The 24,480-nt window shown below is 45.1% G+C and overlaps 1 protein-coding gene across 9 annotated transcripts in view; it reads right to left on the bottom strand.

Moving 5' to 3' along the window:
- FAM13A (family with sequence similarity 13 member A) overlaps positions 1–24,480 on the bottom strand; it is a 505,365-nt gene that overhangs the window by 58,756 nt on the left and 422,129 nt on the right. For 5 of the 9 annotated variants that reach the window (XR_003856193.1, XM_029597821.1, XM_029597782.1 and 2 more), the window contains 8 exons: positions 20,785–21,001; positions 19,132–19,273; positions 18,382–18,463; positions 18,049–18,269; positions 17,391–17,474; positions 12,159–12,254; positions 11,093–11,176; positions 1,326–1,531 (listed from right to left, as the gene is read on the bottom strand). Coding sequence is in view for 8 of the 9 variants with exons in the window: in XM_029597821.1 (XP_029453681.1) it covers positions 1,326–1,531; positions 11,093–11,176; positions 12,159–12,254; positions 17,391–17,474; positions 18,049–18,269; positions 18,382–18,463; positions 19,132–19,273; positions 20,785–21,001 (1,132 nt within the window). In the remaining variant the exon portion in view is untranslated. The remainder of the gene's footprint in view (positions 1–1,325; positions 1,532–11,092; positions 11,177–12,158; positions 12,255–17,390; positions 17,475–18,048; positions 18,270–18,381; positions 18,464–19,131; positions 19,274–20,784; positions 21,002–24,480) is intronic. The other 4 variants (XM_029597800.1, XM_029597791.1, XM_029597811.1 and 1 more) reach the window with 4 other exon arrangements.

Genomic DNA, 24,480 nt, shown 5'->3' with positions numbered 1-24,480 from the left:
AACTCTGAATATTGTAGATAGCCGGATAAGTTATCCAGCTAACTCAACTCCTTCTGGTTACGCCCCTGGAATTTATTTATTTATTTTTGGCTTTTATATACCGATCTTCTTGCATTGGATACAAATCAAACCGGTTTACAGTGAAACAAACAGAATACTTGCCCTGGAGCAATTACATAGAACAAAAAAACATTCAAAAACAGAAAACTTTGAGTAACATGGTATAAGAGTTAAATAATATCATAAACAAAGCAAAAAAGATGAACATAGGCTTAAGAGTGCACAAAACCATTTGGGCATGTTGCCCCAACTTATGCCCCAACTTATCCGGCTAAATTCTAGCCGGCTAATTTATTTATCTGTCTACAATTTAGTTGGGTAAGTGCATAAATCTTCATTTATCTAGATAACTTCTGAGTTATTAGACTAAATTCTTTTGAATTTGGACCTCTATATTTACAAATATATAAATATGCACGCTACTATAATGCTGCCCTCCTTCAATCTCCCAGCAATTTCTGGAAAACTGCGGATTTGCTGGGGCAAGCTGTGATCACAGAAACAAAAGAGTTGTTGACAGAGGAAGAACACTTGGTCCAGCATGCCTGAGGCACCGTAACAGGTTTTATATGACCTAGGCGCTTCTCTCTTACTACACCATACTGTACCGCACGCAGCAAACAGACATGAAAAGTTTGACATTGTCAAGGACTCCCAGAAGTTTGAAAAGGCCAGCACTATCCATTATGAGAAGTACTGCTTCCTCAGAGAGTGATGATCTGATGAAGCAGAGTAAAATCAGCTCAGTGGTCTTACTTGTTTTAAAAACACAGTGCTATGGCTAGTTTTCAGCTTTAAAAAAGGGGGCAAGGGTTCTATTTATTATAAATTACTCATCATTAGCAATACTTATTTGTGGCCAGTCACAGTATCCCTTTGGATCTAACGTCTCCTTTTTATTTCTCTCTCAAAAGGTCTCAGATTTATTTGACTCCATCAATTACTAAGGCCTATTTCATAAGAGAGTCAGTTAAGCATCTGTCATTTGGCTATGAAATTTGCAAGGATTTGTTCTAGAATTAACATTTCTACAACTGTGATATTTCCACTCAGTTATTCAGATACTTGCATATTTATTGGTGTCAAAACATAAAATGATCACCCCCTTTTCTTTTCATATATACAGATCAAAGACACAAAATGTCTTTATGTAACAATATATACAGTATATTCAGCAAAAGACAAGACCAGTATTTTAAGCAGGAAACTCAGGCTAAAACAGAAATCTATGAGCATAACTTCAGCCAGAAATGAACTAGACATACATTGATGCAGAATGAAGATTTGAGAGTCCCACATCCTGGGCGTTCTTCGAAGGCATCTTGTCGTCCATTGGCGAAATGAAACCGTCTGCGTCATCTTCCAGCTGCTCCAGGAAGTTTCGCACACTGAAACCAGGCTTTTCCGTGACTAAAAAATCTGCTTTGATACTGGTGTCATCTTCTGAACCCTCCTCCTCCTCCTCCTCTTCCTACAGAGATGAGGTCCGGAGAGAAGGGGAGAGAGAATAAGAAAAATATGAGGTAACTCTACAGGGAGAGTTGAATGTATTTAATGACTGGAGTCCACTACACCTTGGTAAGTGTGCAAATACTTACCTATACAGCTTGCATTTATTTTCCCTAAAATGAATGTGAATAATTTCAGAGACTAATGAAGTCCATCAGGCCACTCTTCAAGTGGCTTACTCCAGTTTGAAACTTTGCTGCCTTCACTAATTTAACAAGTGGCTTGTGCCTCCCTTCCAGCAGATGGAGACAGAGAAAAACTTGAAAGGCACCCAACTCATAACACGGTGTGCCAGCTGCGCCCCTTCAGTATTAAGAATATCAAAGCAGAATAACATTTCAAGACCAATAGATAAATAGAACAAGCAATAAGAAACTGTATATTAACAAGAACTATAAACTTTGAAATGTATAGCCAGTAAGGCATAACTTGATATGCGGAGTCTTCGTGTAGAACAAGTTTATTCGTAGATGATGCTCCTCATAACTCTGCAGATAGAAAAAAACAATCAAATGGACTCTCCAGGAAATGTATTACCCATGACGGGTGGGCATCTGGACTGATCCGTGGTACTACAGGAACAAAAATTAGCAGGTAAGAACCAATTTTCCTTTCCCTGTACATAACCAGATCAGTCCAGACCATGGGATGTACCCAAGCTTCCCTAAACATAGTGGGACCTGGAGAGACCCGCTCGAATGACCTTATTCCTAAAGGACCCGAATCCCGGGCCCTGAACATTCAAGCGGTAATGCCTAGCAAACGTATGCAGAGACTTCCAAGTTGCCATCCTGCAGATCTCCTGCAGCGACACCAAAACACTCTCCACCCAGGACGTCGCCTGTGAACGAAGCAAATGAGCTTTAAGCCCTTCTGGAACTAGACGGCCATGGCAGATCTAAGCGGAAGCAATTGCCTCTTTCAACTACTGTGCCACCATAGTTTTGGTTGCCGAATGACCTTTATTCGGGCTGCTCCAGAGCACAAAGAGATGGTCCGACAAACGAAAATCATTCGTGACCCCGAGATACCGCAACAGTGTCAGTTTGACATCAAGGCGTCTCAACTCTGCCGAATGAGAAGTATCTTGTTCCAAATCAGGGAAGGCCGGAAGCTCGACAGATTGATTTACGTGGAACGAAGAGACAACCTTCGGCAGAAAAGATGGAACCGTTCGGTGAGACACTCCGGAATCGGAAAAACGGAGGAAAGGTTCCCAATAGGACAAGGCCTTAAGTTCCAAAATCCTTCTTGTGGAGGAGATAGCCACCAAAAACACCATTTTGAGAGTTAAATCCTTCAAGGTAGCCTGCTTAAGGGGCTTAAACGGAGGCTCACACAGTACCCGTAGAATTAGATTGAGACTCCAAGAAGGACAAATAGGATGGACTGGAGGGTTCAAGTGTTTCGCACCCTTCAGGAAACGCACCACATCTGGATGAGCTGCTGGGGATCCCCCTTCAACATGGCCATGCAAGCATCCTAAAGCTGCCACCTGTACCCGTAAGGAACTGAATGATAAACCTTTGCTTAATCCCTTCTGCAGGAAGGCCAGGATCTGAACAATGGAAGCACACTGAGTAGAGATCCCATGTGCAGTACACCAGGAGTCAAAAACCTTCCAAACCTGGACGTAGGTAAGAGAAGTAGAGGTCTTCCTTGCTTGTAAGAGTGGAGATGACTTCCTCCGAGTACCCTTTCTTCTTCTCAAAAGCCGGGCCACTAGACAAAAGCGATCTGCCTGGTTGAAAAATACCGGAACTTGACGGAGTAGACGTGGAAGATGTCCGAGGCGAAGAGGGCCGTCTATCGCGAAGATGACCAGATCTGCAAACCATGGTCCCCACGGCCATTCTGGGGCGACTAGGATGACTGGTCCCGGGTGAGTCTCTGTTCTCCTGAGAACTTTGCCCACTAGCAGCCACGGAGAAAATACATAGAGTAGTACATCGTGGGGCCAAGATAGGACCAGGGCATCCACTCCTTCCGCCCTGTGCTCCCTTCTGAGACTGAAAAAGCGCGGGGCCTTCGCGTTCCTATGAGTCGCCATCAAGTCCATGTGCGGAATGCCCCAGCGGCACGAGAGAAGTTGCATTGCGTCCTCTAACAACTCCCACTCTCCGGGGTCTAGACGCTGACGACTTAGAAAATCCGTCTATATGTTGTCGACTCCTGCTATGTGGGAAGCTTCCAGCCGCGCTAGATGTCGTTCTGCCCAGGCCATCAACTTGTCCACCTCCAAGGCCATCTGTTGGCTCTTTGTTCCCCCTTGACGATTGATGTAGGCTACTGTCGTCGCATTGTTGGACAATATTCGAACAGCCTGTTGGTGGACCAGGGGAAGAAACTCTAGCAACACCAGGCGCACTGCCCTTATTTCTAGGCAATTGATCAACCACTGTGTCTGCTCCCGCGACCACTGACCTTGTGCCGACTGAGATTGGCACACTGCCCCCCAGCTAGAGAGACTGGCATCCGTGGTCACTATTAACCACTGAGGGATCTCGAGATCCTTCCCCTTCTGTAAGTGGTCTAAGATGAACCACTAGCGCAGACTGCATCTGGTGGATCCCGGTAGTGGCAACGGGGCATAGAACTCTTCTGACTTCGGCTTCCTGCGGGAAAGCAAAGCCCTCTGTAAGGGTCACATATGAGCAAAAGCCCAAGGTACCAACTCTAGAGTTGACACCATAAATCCAAGAAGTGATAGTGACAAGAGAACTTGAGACATCAGCTTGAGAGAGCGGTCTTGCCTGAGAAAAAAAAAAGACTTTTCCGACCCGTGTATCAATCTGCGTGCCCAAAAATTCCAGGTCCTGGGAAGGCACAAGGCTGCTCTTGGCGTAGTTGACAATCCAACCGAGGGAGTGAAGGAGATGCAGCACTTTCTGAACTGCCAGCCGGCAAAGAACTTCCCACTTTGCCTGGATAAGTCAATCGTCCAGGTAGGGATGGACCAAGATCCCGTCCCTCCAGAGAGCTGCTGCCACCACAACCATCACCTTGGTGAATGTATGCAGAGTGGTCGCTAGACTGAACAGGAGGGCCCGGAATTGGTAATGACATCCGAGTATCTTGAATCTCAGAAATTTCTGATGCTCTGGGCATATTGCAATATACAGATAAGCCTCCGTGAGATCCAAGGAGGCTAAAAATTCTCCGCTTCGCACGGCTGAAATGACGGAGCACGGCGATTCCATCCAAAAATGCTGTACTTTGAGGGCCCTGTTTACCTTTTTCAAATCCAGAATTGGACGGAACAACCCTTCCTTTTTGGGAACTACAAAGTAGATGGAATAACGACCTGTCCCGCACTCCTCTGGTGGAACCGGGAGGATGGCTCCAAGACCAGTTAGTCTGCGGAGGGTCTGACGCATCACTTGCTTTTTTGCTGGGGAACCGCATGGAGAAACCAAAAACTGGTCTCGCAGTGGACGAGCAAACTCTAAAGCGTAATCGTGTTCGATGATGCTTAGAACCCATTGATCGGAAGTGATTTTGACCCATTCCTCGTAAAACAGGGAGAACCGCCCTCCTACAACTGGAACTGAGGAATGGGTCTGCGTTGTCTCATTGTGGACTTGGGACTGGATGGTCCGTGAGAAGCTCTGTCGCAGAAGGATCGGCGCCCACAAAAGGACTGAACCCAAGCCTGCGATCGTGCGGATAGGGGTCGTTGACCAAAGGAAGACAGCCTATTCTGACGAAAACACCGCTGTCCCCTAAAGCGAGGTCCGAGAGCTATCCTCGGGAGCTTATGCAGCTTGTTCTCTCCCAGGGACTTAATTTGTTCCAGATCCTCCCTGAATAAAAATTTGCCTTTAAAGGGGAGAGTTCCCAACTGGGACTTTGACGAAGTGTCTGCCGACCAGTTGCGGAGCCAGAGTAGCCTCCTAGCTGGAAACTGCTGACACCATGGTTCGAGAGGAAGATCATACAAGGCATCCGCACTATAAGCCACTGCTGCTTCTAGACGCTCCGCTTCCTGGGGAGAAAGATCCCTTGCGCTGAGGAGTTGTTAAGTCTACCTCAGGCTTGCTCGCTGCAATAGACTGCTACACACAGCAGCCCTGATTCCCAGAGCTGAAACTTCAAAAATTCTTTTGAGATGGACTTCAAGCTTCCGATCCTGCAATTCCTTAAGAGCTGCCACTCCTGCAACCGGGATTGTCGTCCTTTTGGTGACCGCGGACACCGAGGCTTCTACTTTCAGAACCTTAAGGAGATCCAGAGACTCTTCTGGTAAAGGATATAATTTGTCCATTGCTCACCCTACGCGCAGGTTCGCCTCTGGAGTATCCCACTCATGCAGCATAATCTATAGAAGCATGGGATGAAAAGGAAAGGTACGTGCCGGGTCCCGCCAGGACTGGATCCAGTGTGCTGTCGCTTGGAAGTTCTTGAGGAGTGGAGATTCCCAACTCATCCAGCACATAGGGAATTAAGGAGTCCAGCTCGTCTCTCAGAAACAGATGAAGCACCCTTGGATCATCCCTTTCCACCGGAAGAAAAAGCTGGAGGATCGCCGTCCGGATCTGGCATGTCCAAAGGGTCTTGGGAACTGACCTCAGGCGGGTCTAGGGCCCCTGAATCCCGGAGAGTGCGAATCCTATTAACTTCTTGCGCCGCCATCTTCTGGACCTTAGAGGAGGAAGCTCTGAGCCCTGAACATGGGCATGGGTACCTCATTTGGCTGAGAAAAACTGGCCATATAAGCCTTATGCAGAAGGAGAACAAAATCCATGGAGAAAGGAGCTGGAGGCCTAGGTCCAGTCAAGGGAATCATTAAATCCTCTGGAGGGTCCTGCAGCAGGTTCTGAGGGCCTTCAGGAATGAGAACAGGGGGCGAAAGCGGAGAAAAGGTTTCCTTTCCCCCAACTGCCTGCGCTGCTGTGGCAGCAAAAGTATCTAAAATGGCCACCGTTCCCACGCTTAGTGGGAACGGGTTAGGCCTGCTCGCACAGGCACCCGACGAACAAGACGACACATCGGTAGAGCGGGACTTAGCGCCCAATTTGCCTGTTGCTCTAGAAGTGCCTTCCCTGCCGGGCAGGCACGAAGAACACATGCTGTCGCGGGAGAGTCTCGTTGCCGACTCCCCGCAGGCAGCGCATCGCGAAGATTGTGGCATGGCCGGGCCCCGGAGCACAGCGTGCAAACAGAAAAAAACATGTCTGAGATGTCCGGGAAGGAGAGCGGGAATGCAGAGAACAAGTCGGCGAGATGTTAGCTTATTTTTAATTTTTTTTTTTTTTAAACGAATCCCAGAGGCATTAAGCTTCTCTGCAGGACAGTAACACAGGGAGAGGGACCGGACCACCGGTACTCACCCCAGCCAAACACTTCTCCCGGGCACTTAGTCCACCCTACAACCTGGGGAGGGTGGGAGGTCCACCTGGAACCTGCCTGCCCTCCGAGAGGAATGGCACCGCTGAGTCCTTCATCCTGGTTTTTTTTTTGTTTTTTTTTTTCAAAACTTGCTTGTTCTAAAAACTATGGACAAAGGAAGGATTCCTAAATAGAGAATCCCTCCTGAATAAAAATATTCTTTTTTTTTTTTAATTTGGAAGAGGACCACAGGTGCTGCCACCTTCATCTGCTAGAGACAGAGAAATACTGAAGAGGCGCAGCTGGCACACACCGTGTTATGAGTGGGTGCCTTTCAAGTTTTTCTCTGTCTCCATCTGCTGGAAGGGAGGCACAACCCATGGTCTGGACTAATCCGGCTACGTACAGGGAACAGACGCTGCAGGGTCTCTAGGGCAAAGAAGGCTCCTGATAGGTTTTTTTTTTATGAATTCTGATCAGGTTGCACATCCTTTCAGGAGTGGAGTGTCTAGGGACGGCTAGGGGCATTCTCAGTACTGACTCCAACGCTTGGAGCCAAGATTCCTGAATTGCCAATTCTAAAATGCATTCAGTGCCTAAATGAAGAGCTCTCTGTCCAGCTGAGAGCACAGCATGGGATTGGATCACACTGCTGGGTGAAAGCTCACGGGCGAAAAGCAAATGATCTATAACTGATCCAAGGCTTCCTTCAGGAGAAGGGAGCAGCTGTGCAGTGCCTCACTGTATCTATTTCTTTGGCTTCCCTCCATGAAGGCAGTGCTAGTCCAAGGCCCGGTGCTCAAACGTTTTAATGCTTCCATCCTGTAATTCTTCTAACAATCTGTGAACAGTGCGGGAAGGCTTCCTGGCAACCTTAAAAATGTTGAATGGGCCAGCCTGAATTGGGACTTCTGCACAAAGAATGGGCACCTTCCAAAGTTAGACAAAAATTGGTGATTAATAAAATACTGCAAGGTCCGGCTAACACCTAGAGCCACTAAGCCACCCTCTCCTCGAAAAATATCATGGCTCTATGGTGCTTTGTTTGTCTCGCGGCCAAATACTGCGGGACAAAACAACATGGTTAACGGCCCTTTAGGTGCGATGGTGGCTCCAACCTCAAGGGACTGCCATCGCCTTAAAAGAGTGGCCACTGAAAAATAGCCTGGCAAAATATATGAGTTGAGTGGGGGTCAGGGCTGACCCCCGGCTCAACCTGGGGCTACCACTCGAGGCAGCCCCAACATCCCAAATTAAAAAAAAAAAAATTACATTTCATGCGTGACAACGGACCCCCCACCCCCACCCTTACAAAATAAATAGTGCCCCCCCACCCCCTTTCCAAATACATACATGACGACCTTGGCTCCCCCCCACCCCAATACTGATCTCAACTCGTTGGGGGAATAGTGTCTCCTCTCCCCCCTCCAAATTATAAAATAAAATCTGAGGGGTTCAGGGGGACCTCTACAACCTCCCACACGTTCAAAAGTCAAAAAAGCTGACCCTCTAGCCCCGGTCAGCACCTTTTTTCAAAATGGCACTGACCAGACCTTGCTCCTGTCATGTGATAGGGGCAAGATTCCAAGATGTGACCTCATCCATGTGACCTAAGTCCAATCCCCAGACCTTACCCCAGTCACATGACAGCAGCAAGGTCTGAGCGGCATCATTTTGAAAAATGGTGTTGACCTGGTCTGGGGCTAGGGAGCACTCCAGACCCCATCGAAGGAGCTTCTTCAACTTTTGAAAGTTTAGGAGGGGAGCGGAAAGGAGTCTCAGTGAACCCAATGATTTTATTTTATACATGGGGGGGTGGGGGTGGGGGAAGGGGGCACTATACCCCTACTGATTTATCGTCGGTGCAGGGAGCGCGATTGTATTTGAATGAAGACTGGGTTGAGGGGGAGCCATTTCCGTGTGACATACTGAACACTTATTTATTTTTACTTAGGGGTGTGCAGCCCCAGATTGAGCTGGGGGTCAGCCCTGAACCCCGCTCAACAATAATTTTTTTGCCATGGCAGTACTTCATTTTTTTTCCATGGACCAGTGCTAGGGTCCCGGGCTCCTGCATTACATTTACCAATTCCCCAGGAGGTGGCATTTTTTGTGGCTGACCGCTTTTTGGTTTGCTGTGATAAAATATTGACATGAAATTGCCTCGTAATGACCTGCTTTGCAAGCATTTGCAGTATTCATGCATGCAAGGCACATGCAAAGCAAGTCATTGCAATAAGAGAGGGAACCTGGGCAGGGCCATGCAAAATATTGCATGATATCACGCGATTATACACTGTTTAATGTGCATTAAAGCACTAATGCTGCTTGATTCATCTCTCAGTAAGTTTGGAATTAGCCGAACAAATAGTGGGATTTGAAAGTCCTGCCCCGAGATAGCTGGATAACATGTTATCTGGCTCAAAAGTTACAGTCAGCTATCTGGCTAAGTTGGCCAGATAAATGCTGATTTTCTGTGTTATCTGGTTAACACAGCTAGATAACTCTAGAACAGCCGAAGTGCTGTCCTAAAGTTGGCAGAGAAGTTTATCCAACTAACATTTCCAGCTGAACAGGTCTCGCATATTTACCATCTGGCTGGAGAGCCACAGGCTGAATGGGACTCTGTACAGGGAAGGGCAGCATTCTCGGTTTCCATCTAGTGGAAGAGGGACAAAAACCGTGGGTCTGGACTGGTCTGACGATAAGGAAATGCCGATTTCAGCGTTATCCAGCTAACACTGCCCAATATCTTTAGGTTAGCCAAAGAATATCCCAAGATAAGTTCGCAAGATAAGTTTATCTGACTAACTTTGCTAGCCAGCCAGTGTCTAAATATGGACCTCAGTATTTTTACTTGCTTGGAAAGAGGATGCCACCGCTGCCAGAATAAATAGCATTTTTCTTTGGCCAGGCAGTTTTCCTTGCTCTTTTGTGCTTCCAGATCTATCAGAACTGGCCTATGCTTGGCAACAGCATTCCTGGACCTTTATTCACAGCCACCCTGTAATTTCCTTCTGGTTTTCTATCATCCTCCCAAGTTTAGCTCGGCCACTGCAGCAACAGTTTGGGGGCTGCAAGCTGAGAGTCCCTCGCCTAATGTGGACCCCCAAGACTGGCCACCAGGTATCACCATTTAGCGATGATTGATCCCTCTCCCTTAGGGGCTCTAAATGCTGCCTCTATTGCATTCCCAACCCTGGCATCAGACATCCTCTGTATGGCTGCACACAGCACTGCCACTGAGCTGGTCCAAAAAAACCAAATAATCTACCGAGGTTATTTAAAAAAAAAAAAAAAAAAAAAAAAAGAGAATTCAGCCCCTCACACATAACCCTGATTGGGTGGTGGTAGCAGCTCTTGGCTGTTGAATTTTTCCCCCCAGCCATGTAGTGAGTACTATAGCACGGCACATGAGCACGTTATCTTACAGCCCATGCTAAAGTACAGCTCAAAAGAAAAACTGTGGCCATGTCATATTTGAAAGATGTAGACTTTTCCACTGTGCAAATTGTTTTACTGCTCTGGCTACATTTTGCAGAAAAGTCAGAAGGGTTTTCTGAAACATCTGTAAAAGTGAGAGAGAACTCAGCTCTGCACACCTCCAGATACAATACTGTGTGCCAGCTATCAGGACTGCACAGATCAGGGCAGGGAAGTGAACATCACTGCACACTAAACCGCAAGCTCCATGCTCTTTGAATCCTACCACTGATTTTTACACGGAACAATTTCAAAATGAATTTAGAAATAAAGAATAAGCACAAAGTGGGAAATGAAGCAGTTGCATGCCTGACAGCCTCAGGTCTCCAGAAGGTTGAAAAATTCAGTGCAAAGTATATAAACTGCTGCCATCCGATGCAAAGCCAAGGTAAAAACAGGCACCAAATCAAATGAAATGCCAAACCAAAGCAAACAGCCAAAAGGAAAGGTGGCATTAATTACTTTCCTTGCAACGTAAAATGCAGACAAACGACAAAGCGCAGGAATTGTTTTAGAATCATGGGCAACAATGGAATAATCAAGAGACTGGAGAAGCTGAAGCAGCTGCCGATATTGGGGAGGCACTGCAAATAATCAACGCTGTGATTAAAAACTAGTCATGCCCTCAATCGGCTGTGGGGTGCAGGGGGGGGGGGATGAGCAGAAGGGGAGCATGAGGCAGATTCAGCAGTTAGCAGCTGGCAGTCTTCACCTTTTTGTCCTTGAAGAAGGAAGCCGTTTCGCCCTCGATAATTGGCTGCAGCAAAGGGCTTCTCCGCTTGCTGGAAGGGGAACCCTGCGACAGGTGTTAACAAGCATGTTACATTGTGAACCCCTTTCTCCTCCCCTCCACGTCTCTACAGATTAGTGACTACTAAAAATAAATAAATAAATAAAATAAAGGCTCTTCTGGTAGGTAGCAACCCTAGGATCGGTTCTGGTCTTGATCCATTTGGTGAACCTTGAATTGATTGCATATTTTCTGTGGTCCTTGTGAGATAACCCTCAATTCCCTCCAACCCAAATTATGAATTACTAGATTTTAGGATTACGTTATAGCAGTCTCTCTGCTTCTATGGTATGCCCTTCGTTCTTTTGATCCTCATTTCATGGTAATGCATTATCAGCTCCCTTCCTTTTGAAAAGCTTTACATAAAACTTTTCCATTTGACATTTTAAGAATGAAAAGTGCATCTGAGGACTGTGGAGGAGCTTGTCAGAATAGCAGAACTCACAAAATAACTTCACATTTGCTTTCCTCTTGCCAAAATATGTTTTAAGTCATGCAGATGGGTTTGAGCCTAATCATGGAAACCTCAGAATATTTGACACACTACGGATCTGTCCGCAAAATCCTGACCATAAAGGTTACTGCTCAGTCGGCCTCCAGCTTTCCCTCTCCTGTTTCAGGGCTGTATCACAAAGCAAGCACACACATTGCCACTTTCATTCCATAATGGAAGCGCTAGTAACTATCCAGGATAACACTGGATGTCAGATGTCAGCTACAGGCAATATCAAATCCTCACGCCCATCACTCTTACTTGTCTTGGGATCAATATTTTCCTTCACCTGATCTCGCTGGCACTCCGGATGGGCACACACAGTAGCTTATGTTTAGCTATGTCTTGCCATGAGATGCTGTTACCCTGACTGCGCACCTGAGTGACGAGGAGCCTGGGAGGTAAGCTTACTGAGGGTATGCGGACCACTAAAGTTATTAAGGAAGAGCAGATGCTGGAATAGGAAGGTGGGAAAGTCTGAAACACTGTACTCACAAGGACGGGAATTGTGCTTGCTCGGTAGAGGATCTGCTTGACCAGCCGATACCTGTCATAGAGTGGTTTCATGACCTGCCTCTCATTCTTTGTCGCCTGGAAAGGAAGGAAAAAAGAACATCACTTGTACAATTTGGCACAAGATTCTCCCCCTTCTGACTCCTTTAATTCATTTTCTTCTCCAGCTTCATTGAACAGACAGAAAAAGAGAGGCACTGCAATTCCGGAAACGTGGAGACAGAATGAAAAGCTCTGGTAGAAGCTTTATTATGTGTTTGTAACTGTTAAATGTATCGCCCCCACAACAGCTCCTTTATTTGCATTTCAGCCTGGAGCTGTGTGAAAGGCAGGTAAAGGCAAATGAATGGGCCAGCTGCCAGCGGCACTGCTGTTCACTGTCACATGAGAGACCAGGTTTTAATCCCAACACTTGACTCCTGCATCTTGAGCTGTCATCTAGGGATGACACAGAGGCAGCCATCACAAGGCCCCAGGAAGAGGGAGGTCCCACCATCGCTCAACAGTGACACCTACTGGCTGCATGAAGACCACATGTGAGGGGTTGGTGGGGCAGGTTCTGAATAGGCTGGAAAAGCAAGGAGGAGGAAGAAGCCCCTCCAACACAACCAAACAAAATAAAAACAGGATGTATTTTTATTTTTAACAGACAAATATTTTTGTTTCTACCAGCTACACTGAACAACAAAAAAGTTCAAGAGTCAAAGATGCAGGTTTGACCCCGGCACTCCCTGCATGAACCTGCGATGTGGCTACCTATCTCCCTGCTATCTTGAGACGTCAAGTCAAGCCTGAGTTCTCAATTACCATCACAACTTGATGGATTGGATTTTAGATTTGATTACTTGTCCTTCCAAATCTTGAGCGCAAAGCAAGTTAGAATCAAGTATAGTGGGTAGTTCCCTGCCCCAGTGGGCTTACAATCTTGGTCCTTGCTGGCCTGCACATTACACTGGAATGGAAGCTAGAGAAAAAGAAACAGAGATCTAAGTTCCCATAACATGGGTAACAATGAAGCTGTCATCTAAACAAAGTCACAACACACACAAACAGGTGAGTTTTCAAAACTTTACGCATGTAAAAATTAGCAGGTGCGTGCATAAGTAGCCTCTGGCTTGTATATTCCATATTTTATAAAAGTAGAAAATACTTGCCTATATTCACTTTCGTGCGCTCATACAGACATCTAAAAAAGGGTGGTCTGGGTTATTCGGGGGTGTGGCCAACATTTATGCATGAAAACGCTAACTTTAAAACAAGCACACGGGCACTCGTACATGCATGTATGGGCGCACGAGCGGACATCTGCTGAAATTTTAAATCATGTGAGTGGTTGCTTGCGCATGATTTAAGATATACCTACCACCTGTAGCCTTTGCTCCTAATTTTAAGCAGTTACTCGAGCAAACATACTTTGCATATCTTCCTTAGGATTTTTTCGGCTTTAACGCACGCATATAAGTGGATCTTAAAACATGCTCACATGAAGGACATTCTCAGTTTTACCAATTAGTCCACCAGTTTGCCCAGACTGCCCTCTGGTTCTTCAGCCTGCACTCTCCCCAGTTGACCCAGACCCCTCACCCAGTTATCCTAGGCCTAAACAAAGATTTATGCAGACTTGTACCTCATCAAGAGCAGAAGTAAACGTGTGCGGCTAACAGGCTGCCAGGCAACGTGGCTGCCAGATTTATGATATGCCCCCAACTCTGCGCCTTAATTTTTGGTTCACGCACATGCATGGATGCACATAATTTGCAGCTTTTAAAATGCACATTGCTCCTGTGTGGCCCATATACTTGCGTATATGAGCCTTTTAGCCCGAGCAACGCCTTTAAAAACTTCACCCCATTAGTTGATATTTTAAAAGACAAGCGTGAACATTTACCAACTTACTCGCATAATCTTATACCTAATCATCTAGCATAAGTGATATTAAACGGATTTATTGGGTACTCTTGGCTGGGTGGCAGGTCTGGGTAAACTGGGGGGCGTTCAGATGGTCTTGATGATCTGGAAGTGGTTAAAACTGGTAATTTCCTTGTTTTTAATTGGCCGACTTTTGTGCATAAATCCTGATATACATAAGTCAGTCCTACTTTACTTTCGCCCTTAAAATATCTGTGCGCACATTTTTAAGAGTACATGCGTTCAATGCATTGAAATAATGTTTCAGTGCACTGCATGTATCCTCGTGTAAGCCTACATGTGCCTGTACGTTCAGGGGTACGGATAAGCGTATTTTACAAAAACACGTGGGATATAAAATACTATGGTAAGAGTAGCATGGCCACAGACACATGTAAATGCAGCCACGTGCATCTGTTTGATAAGTTATCCTCATAATCGTGTACAGAATGTATCCTTGGTAGAGACCTTTCCCCAAGTTGGGAAGGGTTATGCAGATCCAAGTCAGTGCACCCTGCTCCATCTCTAGCTATATTCAAGTCCCGCTTAAAGAGCCCCCTCCTTGAGATTGTTTTTAAATCCTAAAACCCTGACTCTTCCTGATATTAACCCTCACATGACACATTTCACTGTAATACTAGAAATTCTTTGTCTTGTCTGTGGGTCCCAATTAGACTAGAAGCTCCGTGGAGCAGGGACTTTCTTGTGTGCATGTGTTCAGCATTAGGTGCATCTAGTCGAGCTACAGTAACATTAAGCAGTAATAGATTTACTGGTGTAAAGGACAAATCTGCTCAAGTATCTAAACCACAAATCACCAATACCATTTGGCTATAATTACTATTCATTCACACTATTCCTAGTGAAGTTAAACCTTGGCACTTGTGTTCCACTTTCCTTCTTTGCCCCACAGTAGCTCATAGAATTTATCATTTTGATTGCAGTTCAGAAAATGGGATATCTACATCTTTCTCTTCTTCTACATGATATCCTGCAAGAAGGCATTTCTAAATCAAGCCATGCATCTTTAGCCTGTAGGTAGCTAAGCTTCTATACACAGGAACACAATATAAAGACTTTATTTTGTCCAAAAATAAGAAAGTGTAAAAAACAGCAGAGCATGCGCTGGCCTGGTGCGATGACGGAGCCTTCCTGCAGAGAAAGCTTTCAAAGCCCCTGGTGGGAGGGTGTACCAGTGGTCTTGCAAGGGTGACACCTAATGGCCTCGTCTGAGGCCCATGACTGCAGGATTTTGGAAACAGCCCTGGCCACGGGCTGCCACTGCAGAGGACTGGACTAAGTGAGGTGAGCAGTTAGCAAGGATTGAGAGATGAGGAGGATGCTGGGTGATGCGGAAAGAAAGAGGATGCTGGCAGTACAGCAAGAGGGCAAAGAGACTGGGGCAATGCTGGGATACCAAGCTTGGAGAGGAGAGGAGAATGCAGGGGGATGAAGAAATGCTGGGCAGGGAGAGGTGGATGCTGGGTAGATGGGGACTAAGGGGTTGCAGTGCCAGGACTAATTGTGCAAAAGATGGGAGCACTCTGCTGGAGCTTCTGTTGTTGGACGGAGGGAGCACTCTGCTGGAGCTTCTGTTGTTGGACGGAGGGAGCACTCTGCTGGAGCTTCTGTTGTTGGACGGAGGGAGCACTCTGCTGGAGCTGCTACTAGTAGGTAAGTCAAGGTGTCTGTGTGTAAAACTGAAGGTCTGCCTATGGCATCTGATGCCCTTGCAGACAATCTGTTTTGAATTCGCTCACTTTAACGTCTGTCTTCTGAAGTAACTAAACCAAGAGTGGCCTGTAAATAAATCTGACAGCACTCAACACCTCATATTTGGTAACCCACACTCCTCTGTCACTCATTCTTATTCACACTGGGTCTCTCTCTCCCCTCTTTGGCTGCTGGCGGGATGGGGGTCTGCCACTGGCCATGAGGGGCCTCTTCTACTCTTGGGATGGGCTCCACCATTGGCCCCTGGCAGAATGGGATCTGCAGGCAGCCCTGGGGCCTTTTCCATCTCTTTAGCTGTTGGGAGGATAGAGACTTCCTCCTGGGGCCTGGCTGGTGGGATTTTGCCTCTTGACTACATTGTAAACTCCAAGGGAGTAGGGACTGTCCATTACGACGGTATCTTTCCAATGGACTTCTGCAGTAAAACAGTGCTTTACCTACCACAAAGTGGCCCCTTGTGCACATAAAAGTAGCAATTTTCATAAGTCCATTTAAGGTGTGTAAAACCCAGTTTTATGCACGCAAATCCTTTTTGAAAATTACCTCCATAGTGAGGTTTCAGGGTGCGGGCAGGGTTTAGATTTACATGTGTACCTTTCGATTTTGAAAAGTATGCACATCATTTTTCTGGGGAAACAAAAAATCACTGCAGAAATCAACAAATGTAACTTCTGCCGGGATCAATCTGGTGCAATTTGTGTGTTTCATTAACAGCCAACAAATGTTACAAAACACCGCCCTATGTTTCTGTAGAGTTCTGCCCTGCATCTGGTATGTGCTATACAAATCACAACAATAATAAAAATGATGGTCCAGATTTATACACGGAAATGTTTTTTTTGACAATTGCCCCGGGAGCTGTGCATGTAAAAGTATGCATTGAATCAATATTGCACAAACTGTTAATGTGTCTTTGACAGAGGTGTTCTGGGGGGCAGGGGCAGAGTTGGGGGCGGAAGAACCGTTTACGCACATACCTTCGGTTTTTCCAAGGTTCGCACTCAAATGTACGCATACACATTTACACGTGGTCCCAGGCAGGCGTGAATGCGAGTGTGCATGCCATGCCGGATTCCCTGGACACCTGCTATTTTCAAAACAGACTTATGCTTGCAAGTCCTCTTTGAAATTCTGGCTGAAATCCACACGTTACAAAGTGCCTTCTGCCCTAAGTGGGTTGTTATAAAATTATCCTCGATGTGCGTATGCAAGAAGCTTTCTTGGTGGCACCCCTTGGAATGTTTCGTGGTATCTGCTATATAATCAGGGATGAAATGCTGAGCATCGCTTGATCAATAAACTCTCTGCCTCCCACCCACCCACACACACAAAAATGAGTCCAATAGCAGTAACTAATTCTTTTCCTACAAAACAATGGCAAAGTGAGCATAGGCTTTACCATACGGGACACTGGTAGCATCTGCACCAGTCTCCAATCACAGCTATGGTGTATTCAGAAACTCATGTGCAATGTCGTCTCAGCTTAACATTTTAGCAAGCTGACTTCCCCCTCTGAAGGTTATTCTCTAGTGGTAGGCATACCCTTGGAAGGAGGAGGATAGAGATACCTACCGGTCGCCCGTGAACACTTTCATAGTAGAGCAGAGCCTTCTGCAGAGACACCTTCTCGGTGGCGATCTCTTCTCTAGTCATGTCCTGTACAAGAGCAGAAATCAAAAAGAGAGAGAGGCAAGGGCATTATCCACACATTACATCCGTTCCCTGCCTCACCCGTCTCCTGACGCTGCTTCCATTATCCGACAAGATAATTCCAATTGTATCCCAGTACAAAAGGAACATCAAAGCCCAAGCAAGGGATGCCAAAACCCCAGTGACAAAGCCCTAAAAACACATCTTTGCAGTAACTTGTATATAATGCCAAGGAAAGAGCTTGGAACACGAGACAGTGCAACGCCTCAGGTCCTGGGCACATACATCTCTGCACACTAGAGAGTCCAACAACAGAATTGACAAATCTGAATGCGAAACGAGAAGCTACTGCCTGCCCTCTGGTAGACAGATGCCTCCCTGTATCTCACATGCACTGCAGTCAAGGAATTTTTAGGAAGAAGGCAGTGGGAAAGAAAATAAAACAAAACGTTGACTCTTTATATGAAATGCTGGCGTTTATGAGGTTGGGCTGGGAACGTTTCAATGGCTTGCACTACATGATGCTGTCCTAGGTGCAATGCCGGTTATCTGCTCATGCCACAATCTTGCTCAGCAGTACCTTGATGTCTTCTGGTCGGCTCGTCTCCGTTCGCTTCTCCTGGAGCTTCTTCTGGATGGTCTCCAGCGTGGCTTCCACCGAGGGCTTCGCAGCTTTCTCTGCGGCCTCCTGTTTCCGTTCCTCCTCCTTCTCCAGCTGGGACCCGAAGCTCTTGGGGAGAGTGTTGCTCCGCTGACGCACCTGCGGAGCCAGGTCCTCTTCAGATATCTTCAGTTTGGATTCTGCATGACGGAGAAGTACATGGTCAACAAACCCAAGGCAACGGTCCTCTGAAACGATTCAAGGTAGACGGCCACTGTCTGCTGAAGTCCATGCCTCGCACTATTTACTTACCTTTCAGTTGTTTTCGAAACTTTGCCAGTTCATTCGTCCATTTCAGTACTTCTGGGTTGCCAGCTTTATCACTATGAGAAGGCTGAAAAAGGAGGGACAGAAATCCTTAGTAAAGAATACATGTTTGCATTTTGATCAAGGGGGAAATCTTTCCATCCATTTTAAATCTATTACAATCACCAGCCATAGTAAATCTCATTTCAGTGTCACAGAAAGAGAACAGCACAAGAAGTTGTGATATATGCAGAATATAAAAATGTTTAAATAAACAAACTTGCTTTGCTTGGCTATTTTTATTTTCTGGTGATGACCACAAAAGCTGATGGGAGATTTTTATTTTCTTATTTCTAAACAAACCCTCATACACTTTCTGTATGGAGTTCATTTTGAATGGACCATTTAAAACAATAAAATTGATTTGAATGCAGCAGTCTAATGGCCCAATTTTTATGATTTCCAAACTTAAAAGTATATTTGAAATTGCCCGTCTTTCCCCTTCCCACCTGCCAATATGGCACTTACTGAGGAGATCACTTTAAAAACATTTTTTTTTTTTAAACCATGCACATGCCAATGCAAAAAAAAAAAATAACATTCAAATAACATGCAAAACTGTGCCACCTCTGTTGTTCTAAGTTTAGCGAATTCACTGCTATCCCTGGTCAGACTGCAGGTTCGCCTTCAAGCGGGAGGCGTGAAATCACTCTTTTTTTTATTGTTTTGCTACGGTCACTGGAAAGCAGAACTCACTCTGTATTTCCTTTCTTCCTCAAACCTTTCCTCGAACTTTCTGATTTTTTTCTTGAGGCTCTGAATTCTCCGAGTCAGCTGCACAGGGCTCAAGTCTTCTTGGTCATCTTCATAGGAGCCCAGGGAGGAGCTCCTTCTCCTGCTGTGAACACAGGCACAACGTCACTTGCAGGGACTACAGGAAGCAATACCTTATCGCCAGGTTTAGCAAAGTATTTCCCACCCCCTCTCTCCAGACACTCAAAACAAGAGAGAGATGCTTTCCTTTTATTTTTCATTTGTTTTGCAGTGATGTTTTCAGTTAATAAATTTTGCACTAGCCTGCAAATTTAGCATGGGCGAGGTTTATAATTGTTTTAAATATTTTACATAGTCCTATTTTGCAGAATAGCCAGATGCTCCAAACTGTTTTCCGGCTATGTACTTATCTGGCTAAGTGGTGGCAGCTAACCAATTTTATTGACTGCACATAAAGTGTTACATATGCATATACATAATAAAATGTCACAATGTACCCCACAGCTCCCAGGAATTAAGCCTCTGCAGTGTACTAAATAAAAACCTTAAAAAGCTAGGCTTTTAACTGTCCGTGGAAAACTAAATAGTCCAACTCTATTCTGAGTTCATCAGGCAAAGCACTCCAAAAGTCTCTTTTCCTGGAGCCAGCCAACCAGGGTTCAGAATGTGCTGGAAGCTTTAGCTATGGGCCTCGAGTGCAATGAACAGCTCTGGAAGGCTTCCCCTCATTGGATCACCTTCTGCATGAAGTCGCTGTGTGATAATCCGGGGAAAGCAGAGAAAAATCTATTTACCTGCAGAAATGGATTTTTACAAAACTGCCTGCACAATATTTAGGTAAATTAGGTGTGCAGGCCCTGCACGTGAAAGTTTACCCACAGAGAGTGGTGGAATTTTTTGGTTTAGGTTTGAGAAGAGTTTGCACTTCGACACATTCTTACAAGTATACATGTCATTTTTCCCAAAATATACTTGCAAGTGGATAGTTTTGGTGGAATAATTTTCAGAGTGAAACCGTGTGTACTTTCCCTTTGAAAATTGGGGTGAAATATGCATTTAATTGCCTTTAAATGTATGCACAGACGGTTAAAAAAAAAAAATTACCTCCACAGGGAGCAATTCTGAGACTGTGTGTCTATGTGGCCTGCAGGCAATACCTGTACCTGCAGGCCTGCAAGCTAATTTTCAAAGGGAAACTCCTGGTGTAGTTTCCCTTTGAAAATCTGGGCTGGCAGGAGACAGCAGATATTTTCTATCCATGTGCTTTGCACCTGCTTTGAGGCAGATACAAAGCACCTGAGTGAAAGTATGTGTATTCCCCTGATCCAACACTGCCCTTTTACCCACAGTGAGAGAGGTGAGGTAATTTTCAAAATGGCCTTTATGTGCTGTTGAGCCATGTAAAGTTTTGAAAATGACCTCATACTGCATGCAGGTATATGCACCAGACACATATGTACATATAAATGCCCACACATGCTTTCCGGCCAGAGCCACATGCCAACCACTGCATCAGTTTGACCTGAAGATTTCTATTGCTGCCAATCTCATGAATAATGCTAACAGAAGAAAATCTGAGGTGCAGCAAGATATCAAAAGACAAACAAGTCCTTATATAATTAGCAAAAAGTCTACCTCATAAACGAATGAGAATTGGGAGGCGAGGGAGGAACTTCCGTATCATCCAGGTACTGCTGGCTTTGCCCATAGGCGTAGAAGCGAGGGGATAGCATGGGATCGCTGTCTCCATCTAGGAGCTGACGAATCAGATGGCCGGCCTGTGGGGAGAGGCTTGCTTCCTCACGATCTGGGCCATCTTGCTGCCAAGAGGGCAAAGATGGAACAGGGTCTGCTGATCAAAAAAATATTACTATTTATTTTGAACACTGTACACACACACATATAATTTGTCAAATTGTACAATTATGTTTGGGTTGGTTTTTTTTAAAGTCCAGTCTATTTTATAGATTCAGATCAGGCAGTGATCACAGTGCAGTGCTCTGAATAGCTCTTAAATCTGCAAACATTATCACTTGCAATGTAATGTGGCATTTACGTAGCTATGTGATAGGCCTGGACAAAGCATGGAACACTGCAGATCAATTCCATGGTGAAGTGGGCTTGTTAAGATTACTTATTTTGCACTGAGATCTTTGTGTCCCCCTAGTAAAACCTCATTTTCCTTGCAATGTTTGAACTGACAGCTAGCAGCCAACTCTTGCTTTGCTCTACAGTTTCTTGCAGCAAGAACTTAACAGATGAACTTGCCTATATCCAAAGTGAGGCTTGGAATGCCTACTCCCCCAATTTCTACAAGATTGTGTAAAGTTGCAACATTGTATTTTACTATTGGTTAGGAAGCCAGTGCCTTGGGCTTTCATTGGTCATACAATGCCAGCCCACAGTGATCCAGCCCAGAACCAGCTCTATACATCCTTGTGAGGCAGACTTTCTTGAACTTCCCCAGGCACTGATAAGTGCAGTGAAATTTATCTAATTAGAATTAACTATATAAAATTTATTTGTTGCTGTTTGCAAATTGAATCCTTTTTTTTCTGTTCACTGTTGTTGCTATTTGTTAATAAACAATTTAATTTGTTAGCTCTGTGTATCCTGTGGCTGATTAATGACCCCAGTATTTTTTTGTAGCCAATCTAAGTGCATTTCTAGAACTGTATGACCCTTGGATTTTATGGGCTCTCAGGAGTCCCTACAAACCATCAGGGGATAGCTTGCAGGCATAGTACATGCTCAGAGGCAAGTGGGAACCCAGCTGGCTAGCAGGTTGCCAGTATAGGGCACATGTGCACATGCAGGTAAGCCTGAGCAGTGCGTAGCAGGATCCTCTGAGTGTCCAAAGGGTTAACCCTAAGTGGGTGTTAGGGGTAGTACAGGGATGGTAGCTTTTAAATAGGCACGAATGTGTGTATGTTTGTCAGTCTGTGCCCAGGGATGCTGCCATTTTATAATATACACATGCATGTTGTAAAATTGCTTGAATGCATGCATGTGTGCGCAATTTTAAGTGGGCCACGCACCTGTGCATGCACGTGCTGCTTCTACTGTTTTAAGTGGGTGATTTTAATAAGCACACATGCTGATGCCATTACCAGTTTTCCCAGTTGGCTCCCCGTTCTCCCAGGTAATAAATAGGCCTTCCAAAGCACCCTAGTTTAATTGCCCTGACCCTTTGGACCCTGCTGATCTGCCTGTTTCTCTTTAGTTTTTTTTAATTTAGCTTCAGTCATAAGATATAATATCACAGATTCAATCCACTTACTGTCTAATGATGTAGGACACAAATGTCTATTGATTTATTTTTTTTTAATGATAACTTTTAATTTGTTTTACTTTGGTTTATTATGTATGTTCGGTTGGATACCGCTTTTTTATTTTTATTTTTATCTATTATGTATGTTTGGTTGTAAACCATTTTGATTAATTCTTTGAATTGTAAAGGCGGTATATAAACATTTTTAAATAAATAAATAAATAAATAGTTTATTACTTACAGGTCCTCCATAGCAGAAGTAAAGTTACAAGGCAGGGGACCCACGGTTGAAATCCAGGAATGCCCATGCCCCACCCAGACCACGCCTATTCCCTGCCCCTTTTTGCAACTTTTCATTTGTGCATGTGGCAGGAGATACACGTGAACACTGGCTGCTTTTAAAATCTGCTCAGTGCACGCTGGTCCAACATCGTCACGTATCTCCCGGTTTTGGGGCAAATCAGGTTCTTAAAATTCACCTTTAAGGTGTTGCATGACAACGCCTAATGCAACTTAACCAGTGAATGGACAAAAGGTTTGCCACATTAAGAAGTGACAGCCTGCATGTATTACTGCAGTAAGAAGAACAGTGCTGGGCCACTTGCTGGAACCTGCATGGGAGCAGTAAGTGCCCCCGTCCTAGAACACATTCCAGCACTCTCTGCCCCTACAAGCTGTTGAGCTGGAGCTAAGCGAGTGCTGTAGCTGTGTGCTACATAGCAAGGATTTCTTTTTCTTTTGGATAAACCTGAACCTATTGAACAGGATTACCACAATGCCCTCCAATTAGCTTGTATCATCAATTCAGGGGGCCGTTTTCCAGCTTTACGGGGTATCAGGATATCCCTTACACAAGACTAGGGAAAACACCTGAACCATTGCAAATTCTCCTCTCATGTGGTTATTTCATCACACTGTGCCACATGGTTCTATTAATGCACTAAGCTGGTCTGCATGCTTCTACTTAGCAGTAAACAATTAGACATATTAATGGAGCAGCATGGCAGTCCGCACATCAAAAACACAAAGCAAATAAGGAACTTATACAGCGGGGGGGGGGGGGGGGGAAGAAACACTGGAAATGGCCTGTTTGATGAAGAGTAAGAGAGTGAGAGTATGAATGAGGGGTGGGAGAGGGTGCGAAGTGGGAAAATGCTACAGTCCCTGGAGGTTGAGAGGGAGAGAGCATGTGAGTTTTTGTTTTTTTTAGAGAAAGAAAGTTTGCAAACTGTTTTCCCCACTTCTTTATGTCAAACATTAAAAACAAACAAACAAAAAAAAACCCAACTAAACAGGTATGTGCTGCAGGTAAAAAAAAAAAAAAGTTCAAACACCTAGTCACACAGGGGTCCATTTTCAGCTGCTGTGTGGCTCAGGTAGTTAGCCAGATAAATAACTCCAGGATATTTACAGCAGTGCAGTTGTGTCACTGAATGTACTTGGCTATCTTAAAGTTAGCCAATTAGGATAACCCTATGTCCTGACCAGAGTTAGCTGCATAGGTTACGTGGCTAACTCCGAATATCTTATGCGGCTAACTCTGCTCTGCCCAGAAATGCCTCCCACCTGCTCCCGGAGCACTCCAGACTTACGCAGCTAAATCCCAGCCACATGACTCACTGTGCGGCTAGAATTTAGCTACATATGAATATGAATATCACTGGTTAGCCATTTAGACAGAAATAACATCAATTTTCCCCTGGCACTATGGGGGCCATAGTGTGTGGTGTGGCCACACCCCGGCAGGCGAAACCGCACCCCCATGATGTGGCCAGCTGCCCACTATCGTCCCCCCCTTCCCTTTTTTTTGGTGACTCATCATTCTGTTATAAATATAGCAGAACGATGAATCTAGGGGTTGGTTAAGATTCACACCATCATTACTTGGGTTCTCTGTCTTTATAGTAAGTGAATCAGATAACATTACAGGCAAAAAGCACCACAAGAAGCAGTCCTGAAAGCTGTAACTACTTGGAGATGTCCATCTTAACTCAAATCATCATGCACTCACCGATTTAAAAAAAACCTGATGCTAATTTTAAAGCCATATAAGGAGGAGG

Source organism: Rhinatrema bivittatum, chromosome 1 (assembly GCF_901001135.1).
Source record: "Rhinatrema bivittatum chromosome 1, aRhiBiv1.1, whole genome shotgun sequence".
NCBI classification, from domain to species: Eukaryota; Metazoa; Chordata; class Amphibia; order Gymnophiona; family Rhinatrematidae; genus Rhinatrema; species Rhinatrema bivittatum.
This window is presented reverse-complemented; position numbering and strand designations above follow the sequence as displayed.